We start from the raw sequence: 9503 nt of genomic DNA, 5'->3' as shown, positions 1-9503 counted from the left end.
GATAAGCCTTGCCGAAAACGTGCGCAAAATGGTCATTTTGCGCACGTGTTCGACATGGATTAAAACCAGTTGTATGCAGATATTTTCGTATGAGATACCCTAGAGGTACTGAAGGTAAGGTTTTCTAACAGTACAATATTTATTTAACAATACCTGTCTAAAGCGTGACTACTGTGCAGAATAAACCTGTGATGTGATGACCTGTGATACAAGGAATTCACAAAAGCGCCAACTAGAGGCGATACCACTGTTAAATTAATGCCCTCTACGGTGACAACATTTTATTGAGGTCAACGGGGTTTCCGCCATTGTGCGATTGAGGGTAGATTTTACAGGACGAGCTTATGTCAGGATTGAGGAACATTCCGTGCGAAGTAAGTGATATATATCTACGATTGAAGTATACTCGTCAAACATTCATGTTCGTGGAGTTATGGTTCTTGTGAAATTATAAATAATACCTGTGAACACTGTATGTATGAACGATCGCGTTTGTTGTCTCAGCGGCGTGTAATCTCAACACATGCGACCAAGAATGCGACCATTGCGTTTCTTGCTTTGCACTGGTATAGAATAAAGGGAGGTTATAATCTCACGGTAGAACGTTATTTTTATTGACAAAATTAGTACGTTCAACATTTCAGTTATAATAATATGACATGATTTTTTAATAATGCAATATCCGTTTACGCTGGTTAAAAGTCCAGGTACAATTCCAGAATACAAATCCACACTGTACGAATTGCTGATGTCACAAAAAATGCCCTTCAATAGTGGTCGTTATATATGAATTGCTGTATACAAATAATATAGTGATAATATAATGATAATAACGGTAATAAATCCTAGCTTGCTAAGCAGAACGATCATACAGTCAGTCGGGTCAAGCCAAAGGTCATGCAACCTGGCCGAGATTTTAAAACTAGGTCATGGCGAGACAGACAAAGAAGACATCATTTAACACTGAAACATCACAATAAAACGGGGAAGTGGTCGCATATTACAACGTAGCAAACATGGGAAATGAAAAACCGCCTAATACAAACGCCAAAGATGCGAATCACACTAGATAAACACTCGCCAATACCAACGCAATCGTTTTGGCTTTCCCACTCAACTAATTAGGACATCAAAAGAAGTCGTCAAAATGAACAATAGTCATAGAACAACGTTGTGGAATGTTACACAAGTGTGCCATTGCGATAAAACAAAATTAGCTTTAAAATCAAATAAACTGAAAAATATCAAACCATAAAATGTAAATAAAGAATATCAGGAAGGAATAATAAACCTGACAAAACGCCACCACGCAAAACTAAAAAAATAAGTAAGAAAACAGCTTATTAAGTAAATATTAAGTAATTAAACTGACAGTTACCTGATTTTGACAAGAAATAAACAGAAACAAGGTTAGTTATGCTCGATATTAAAGTGTCACAGTGGTGTGGCCTATATTTCAAAAACAATTCAAGAAAAAGAAAAATATCCTCCACGGTATAGTGGTATTATACCCTCTGTGGAATTCATTGAGGGTTTGAATTCAGGCGTTATAATGTTTTTTTCAACATCAAATATCCAATCTAAGGATTTATTTCTTTATCTTACGAACTTGCAATTGTGGAAATTAATTGATCGAGTTATTTACACCATAATAAGTGTCAAATATTTTTTGAGTTATTTTTTTCTCAATTTAACAACTTGCGTTCAAAAGTGGAAAGAAAATAAATATGACTACAAAATAGACTAAAACCGAGACAGCTTGAAGGAAATGATAACATTGAGAAGTAATTAACTATAAATGAATCTACCATCACTTTTGAATATGCTTTGGAATAAAAGTGTTACCCGAGGGTGCTGGGGAAATGATTACATCTGTGTCAGACCTCCATCCTTGCCCATGGAAGACTGGACACAATAACGGATGTTTATCGGTAAACAGAATCTCTGTTACCAGAGACACATTGTAATAATCAGCTCTATATTTGGTCACTGATTAGGTCAAGAGTATGGTTTAATTGTTTAGCAAGCACAATTAACCTTCAATTTGAGTAGGAAAATGATTAACAATCTCCGACTGAGATTGATACTTCCTAACCAAGTTGTTTTCCAATAGATATGTGGTATGCAAATTACCAGCACGTGTTCAACGCTATAATAGGGGCAGTAAAACAAAGGCTTAGTGACAGAAGGGGTCAAATTTACATAATTCACACCACAATTGTAATGATTATATGAATCGTATATAATTGTAAGCAATATTAACTAGTATATTGATGTATCATATTTTAAGTAACTAATGTGTTTCACTGTAGAAGAACTGTTGGAGACTGGGTTATAACAATGACTTGTATTCATCATTACAATTTCTGAACTCTTTGTAGTTTTGATGATTTTGTTTGCATTATTGTTAATCTTTTGTGTGTAATCAGGATTTTCCCAAAGCTACAAACAGCGTGGTAGCATTGTCATGATTGGTGGTCAATGCTACGCTCAAAACCATTTCTATTGTTAATAATTTCAATTGATTATTGTTCTATAAGTCAGAAAGCAGCTAAGTTCAATTAGTTCAACATGTATATGTAATTAGTCTGTTACGTGGATGGCTGATCATCTCGATGTCAAAAAAAATATTTAAAGAAAATGTGGAAAATAGCAAATTTATGTCAAAATGTACAATATGCTTACGGTACTTCATATATCCCGTAGTGACCAACATCTGATTTGAAAAAAAAAAAAAAAAAACGTTTGAAATAATACTAATTCTTGTGTTGATTATAAAAATGCTGAAGAATAAATCAAGCAAATTGCTTGCTAAACATGATGCAAATTATTCGCCACTCTTGGCACAACCAAACACTGGTATTTATTATCATTTATATTTTAAGTCCTTGAATAACAACATAATCTGTTTACTCTTTTAACATAGATATATATTTTGATTAGAACCAGTTTGTATAGGGTACTGAGTAAAGGTTTCACATGCAGAATCCACTTCAGGTAAGTGTAGTTCATTTCGGTAATTTTAAATATGTATACAAGTAGATGGTTATGTCTTACTCTACTTTCATACATCCCACCATCATTGTATTCACATGTAGCTATCATGCTAGGTTTGTGAATACATAAAAAACTAGGGTTCTATAGAAAGATACAACAACACTTTTACATCTACATATTGGTTCTGCAGTGACACACATGAAACTAGTATTCTAACTAGATAGGCTGCTCTGATATCACACCATACTTTTACTTTGATACATTGCATCTACATTGTATATTAATCCATGGTTCTATAAAGACAAAGAGGAAACAAGCAAGCACTACGTTTAATTACCCACCATAGATTCTGGTCAGTCAAAATAACTATTTTGAACTGTAGGCATTAATCTGTGATTCAACCAACGACGGGGAGAGAAATATATGTCAGGGAAAAGCCCCATGACTCCATTTTTTTTCTTCCACGTCACGAATCACATGACCTAGACAAGGCAGGTGACACCATCTTGATTTATGATCACTTTTGTTTTTCTCCGCGTCAAGTGTGCATCGTAGCAAGAACAGTGTGATTCAGTCTCCAGTTTTTCAGATTTCTGAAGTAAGTGTGAGCCATTGGTAGTAGACGTGTAGTGGCTGGTGGGCTAAGTTTTTCCTATTTTGAGCCCCGTGTATTTTTTTGTGTGCCATGTTGTTTGGTCTCTTTGTGTCAGCTTTTAACTGTAAATAATTTCACTCATGCATGCCTTGTTCATTTTACAGATGGAGCAGTCCATTGAACGCCTTCGCCTCCTAGGTTGTTCCCCAAAAACTGATTCGGCTGTGCCCCTGGAACATGTTGCTCCTGTGGGTACCTTTGTGGACTACTCCATGCAGCATGCCAGAGTTTGCCTGCGGGATTCTGGCTTTGGTTGAGAACCTGCCTGTCTGGTAGACCATATACAGGTATAGCAGGTTGCCTCCCCTGCAGTAGCTCCTTGTTCAGCAAGGGAGAAGAAGCACACCAGCAAGAGATATTCGTGTGCAGGGAATGCTTCCTCCTGGGATACCAGATGGATTTGGCTCTCCGGCCTCCGATTGGAGGGGAACAAGCAAGGCATATATGTTTTGTACCCCCATGTAGGCCATCAGAGGTGTCTCAGACACGCCCTTGCTCATTTTTTTTTTTCCATTTCCCGTAGTGTAGTGTAAACAAAGGGGAATGTATAGTATAGGAAAGGTTTTGGCATCGTCGTTGTTGTTCGCGTGTCACTATTTCAAAAAATTTAGCCAATTCTTGGTCTCAACTTGCGGACAAGGTTTCAATAGTTTTGCTATGTGTTTGTTTTTTGGAAAGGTGAAACTGGGTTAATACAGGTGGTGGTGCTACTGCTGCACTGGATGTAGGTACACATCAACCTGTACCTAAACAACTGGTTGCTACACAACCAACAAGTGGTTGTTGGCCGAGCAATTAAGGCTAATACAGGATTTACTACACCATTTGGGCTTCCTAGTAAATCGAGAAAAGTCCCATCCACACCCAATACAGCGTTTGGGTTTCTGGGCATGGAGTTCAACATGGATTTAGGCTTGGTACAACCATTGCAGGCTCGTTGCCTAACACTAAGTGGCATAGCCAAAGTTCTAGTCAACATTCCTTCTGTGTCTCTTCAATAGCTGATCTGTATCATTGGAATGATGACCTCAGTTCACAGGGTAGTTGCCCAGCGTTATGCATTCGCACTTGGTTGCAGCACTAGGCTCACCTATGGGAGCTGAAGTAGTGAGTAACTCGTGTGGGATGCCTTGCCTTGATGAAAGGCAATTGCCAACCTCAGGAAGGGATTACCTTGGTCCCACTCGCCACGGCTAAGACTCTGATAGCAGTTGCCTCCCTCACAGATTGGAGAGGCACCTGTTATATTAACAAGCCCTGCAAGCATATAAATTGGCTCAAACTGAAAGCAGTGCACTTAGCACTGAAACACTCCCTACCCATAGTTTGAGGCCACAGAGTCTTGCTTCACACAAACAACACAGTGGTGGTCTCTATATCAATAAGTAGCGGGGACCAGATCTCCATTGCTGTTAGTTCTGGCAGAGCAAATTCTTCTCTTTTTTTGATCAGTTGACTTGTCACATGCAGCGATCATTGGCTATAGGACAGCCTTTTCACCCACCATCGAGAATTCTTTGGTGACAAGACTAGGCGATAGTCCTCTTATTTGGAGACTGTTTACTGCTTCCCACCTACTGTTTACAGCCTAGACCCTGCACAATAGAACTGCACAATTGGGACTTGTTTTACTGTCAGCTTTAAGCAGACCACCCTTAAAGCCTCTGAGATCAGCACCCTCAAAATATTTGACATAGAAAACAGTCTTTCTACTAGCTCTTGTCTCTGGTAGGCGTCATTCTGAGCTAGGGGCATTGTTCTTCTCAGATGATTGTGTCACCTTTATGGTCAATTAAGCTGTGTTAAAGACGTTAAACGCGTTTCTCACCAAGATCCTATCATCATCCCCCGTCTAGCCAACATTGTCAGCGAGGAGTTGCTTTTATGCCTTGTCCGAGTGTTGAGTTACTACAAGAATCATACTCGGGAGTCGAGGCATGGCAGCAACCACATGTTTATGTGTTATGGCAAGGGTAAGCAGGACAGACCAGCCTCCCGACTTCCATTTCCAGGTGGATCACTGTAACAGTGTGCAAGGTTTATGACCATCTGACTTTCTCGACAAAGGGTCTACAGAGACACCAAGTACGAGCACTTTGGGTTTATGCGATTGCTGATTGGCTGACTGCGATTGGCTGCTGCATTAGGTGCCTCCCTTGAGCATTTTGGAGAGCGCAAACGTCTTTACCAGTTATTATTATAAGAGACACCCAAACCATTGAAGAGGGTCCTTTTAAAGGTTGGTTCAATAGTGGGTAATACTATGGTTACTGACCCGGCCCAGATGACCACAGGGTTCACTGTGCATAGATGAAAGAGTAGTCTCTCCTATAGATTTGTGCAGAGAAGTTTCTCCCGTCTGCAAACCTTGGACATGTCATGGTCTCGTTTTCGGCCTATGCCCTCATGCAGAACTGTGTCTGCCTCTTTTTTCTTTGGAATGCTAGTCACCTACGCATCTGGGTTTGTCCCAGACTGGGACATCCTTTACTGTTTCTACAGTTTCAAATAGTCATTTTCACTGACTGGAGTCTGCGGTGGGTAATTGAATGTAGTGAATTTAGGCATAGGGTTTTCAACCCGCCTATTCACACAGTTTTTACCCTACCATATACTTCAGGTTCCTTCTGTGGAAGAAAATCTATGAGGTCATGGGGCTTCCCTGACCTGTAATTCTCTCTCTGTCGATGGCTGAATCACAGATAATTTTGACTGACCTGAGTCTATGGTGGGTATGAACTATGTGAACAGGTGGGTTGAAACACTCTGCCTAATTCTAGCTATGTAGGCTGATATGATATCACATCATACCATACTTTTATTTTAATACATCCAAGAGTAGGTAATATTTCAGCCTCTAAAAAGACACTTTGATAACTAGCATTGTAGCTATGTAGGCTGCTCTGATATCACACCTTACTTTTATTTTTATTTGTTATTGTATCACATGAAGCACAGAAAATTAGCTAGATATGGTGCTTTGTGATCACATAATACTTATACATTGATACGGTATCTCTAAATAGTATTTACATGTAGCTATGTTGATAAACTCTGTAGAGACACATAGAAATGTTGTATTATAGATAGATAGGCTGCATTGTTATCACACCGTATTTTTATTTAGATACATTCCACTTTATCCTAGGTTCTGTAGAGACACATCGAAAACTAGCATTCGAGCTAGACCCGCTTATTATGCTGGAATCATTCTTGTCAGCTAATATTCTACAATGCCAGTTAATAATATTTTGATAGGTTAAGGCTAGGCTATGTAGAGGCACATACAGACATGGTAAACTGCAGTTAGATATCCATCATTTCATGATGTTGCACTCCAAATATATTTTGTTATACTGTTTCATTCTGTTATTTTGTAGGTGAAAACTGAACTTGCTGCCAATTTATAGATGAAGAACACTTCACACAATGAAGCCCTGGAATACAATGTAGTACATTTCATTTCCCAAGATTTTCAAGATTTCCAGAGAAGTGATACAAATTCCTAAACACTTATATACTCAAGTCACTGAAAATTTATATGAAAGCTACCAATATATACACATGGAGAATTATGCTTTTAATGTCGCATGGTATGCTTTGAATTATTAATGAAAACAACAACACAACTGAAATGTGTGATTTTAGAATTACATATTAGTTCTTTGGCGTAAAATGTGTAATGTGATTGTTTGCTGAGTTTAGTTTTTTATTACAATCTAGCACATTTCAAATTGACCACATCCAATAAGACTACCTTCATATTGCATTCAATCTCGTACACTCAGCTATACTTATATGCCCTCTAAATGGAAGTAAATACAGATTGCAAAATAACATCGCAGCCAGATATCAATAGAGGTGTTGATAAAATCAACAGAGAACCTAAATGTGTGAAGTCCATGGAAAAACATACAGGATTGAAGCCATTCCAGTGCAAACAATGCGAGAAGTGTTTTACTCAGTCGGGGAATCTGAAGACGCACATGCGTACACATACAGGATTGAAGTCATTTCAGTGCAAAAAATGCGAGAAATGCTTCACTCAGTCTTGTGATCTAAAACTTCACATGCGTACACATACAGGATTGAAGCCATTTCAGTGCAAACAATGCGAGAAGTGTTTTACTCAGTCGGGGAATCTGAAGACTCACATGCGTACACATACAGGATTGAAGCCATTTCAGTGCAAACAATGCCAGAAGTGTTTTACTCTGTCGGGGAATCTGAAGGAGCACATGCGTACACATACAGGATTAAAGCCTTTTCAGTGCAAACAATGCAAGAAATGCTTCACTCAGTCTGGTAGTCTAAAAACTCACATGCTTACACATACAGGATTGAAGCCATTTCAGTGCAAACAATGCAACAAATGCTTCAGTCAGTCTGGTAGTCTAAAATATCACATGCTTACACATACAGGATTGAAGCCATTTCAGTGCAAACAATGTGCGAAGCGTTATACTAGTTCAAGTTATCTAAAAGTGCACATGCGTGTACATACAGGGGTAAAGCCATTTCAGTGCAAACAATGTGACAGAAGCTTCAGTCAGTCTTGTAATCTAAAACAGCACATGCTTACACATACGGGATTGAAGCCATTTCGGTGCAAACAATGCAAGAAATGCTTCACCCATTCTGGTAGTCTAAAAAATCACATGCTTACACATACTGGATTGAAGTCATTTCAGTGCAAACAATGCCAGAAGTGTTTTACTCTGTCGGGGAATCTGAAGGAGCACATGAGTACACATACAGGATTAAAGCCTTTTCAGTGCAAACAATGCAAGAAATGCTTCACTCAGTCTGGTAGTCTAAAAACTCACATGCTTACACATACAGGATTGAAGCCATTTCAGTGCAAACAATGCAAGAAATGCTTCACTCAGTCTGGTAGTCTAAAAACTCACATGCTTATACATACAGGATTGAAGCCATTTCACTGCAAACAATGTGATAAATGCTTTACTCAGTCTTTTAATCTAAAACACCACATGGCTACACACACAGGATTGAAGCCATTTCAGTGTAAACAATTCGAGAAATGCGTCACTCATTCTGGTGGTCTAAGAAATCACATGCTTACACATAAAGGATTGAAGCCATTTCAGTGCAAACAATGCGTGAAATGCTTCAATCAGTCTCGTGGTCTAAAAAATCACATCCAGTGCAAAGAATGTGAGAAGAGTTTTGTTTATTCAAGCGATCTAGGAGAACAGATGCACACTCGTAATATCCAGTCCATAAAGAACGCTGATCAGCTGGAGAAGGGATCATTGTTCATGTTAGATTTTTTGAAAAGTACTCAAGAGGATAACAGGAGTGGCATTGAACAAGTGAGTCAGGGAACAGAGACATTCAGAATGTACTTTCTTTCTAAAAATGAGATAGCATTGAAAGGGAATGAGAAGTTGAGTTATAAAATCGATAAACTGGACCAAAATGTTGTAAGAAGTAAGGGCACAGAAACCTTCAGACATGTGGTATTTTTCTAATTCGTCATATATGCAAAAGCGTGATGACGTTTAGATCATAATGTTTTGATATGAAATAGATGAAACAGACAATGTTTTCTATTGAATGAAAGTGATCATAGGATTGTAAACATGTACATGTTCGCCTTTAATATGTTGGATATATATCTAGTGTTTCTATCTATTCACACCTGGTCTCCAGCTAGTAGTATATTGGTACAGTATGATTTTTGTTTGTCGTGTATCATTGAAATATATTTTGTAATGTAACATTTACTATGCATTATTAGAAAACTATTCCAACGTATTACTACATACAACCCCTTCTAGATACATTTATTCAACGAATGTAAATAACAAGAATTTAGTGTTAGTAA

General features: G+C 38.3%; 1 protein-coding gene and 1 long non-coding RNA gene across 2 annotated transcripts; both read left to right on the top strand.

The window, feature by feature from the left end:
- The first annotated feature begins 287 nt into the window (after positions 1–287).
- On the top strand, positions 288–7328 carry LOC146731556 (uncharacterized). Its single transcript, XR_014927101.1, has 3 exons — positions 288–374; positions 2927–2997; positions 7033–7328. It is a non-coding gene; the product is annotated as an uncharacterized LOC146731556 (long non-coding RNA).
- A 133-nt stretch (positions 7329–7461) lies between these two features.
- LOC144360471 (uncharacterized) lies at positions 7462–9147 on the top strand. Its single transcript, XM_085492924.1, has 2 exons — positions 7462–8461; positions 8864–9147. Exons 1-2 carry the CDS (start codon positions 7462–7464, stop codon positions 9145–9147), a joined length of 1284 nt encoding a protein of 427 aa, XP_085349050.1.
- The last annotated feature ends 356 nt before the right edge of the window (positions 9148–9503 follow it).

The sequence above is a fragment of the Saccoglossus kowalevskii genome, chromosome 18 (genome assembly GCF_978046115.1).
Source record: "Saccoglossus kowalevskii chromosome 18, keSacKowa6.1, whole genome shotgun sequence".
NCBI lineage: Eukaryota > Metazoa > Hemichordata > Enteropneusta > Harrimaniidae > Saccoglossus > Saccoglossus kowalevskii.
The sequence above is the reverse complement of the archived record's forward strand: the minus strand, read 5'-3'. Positions and strand labels throughout refer to the sequence as shown.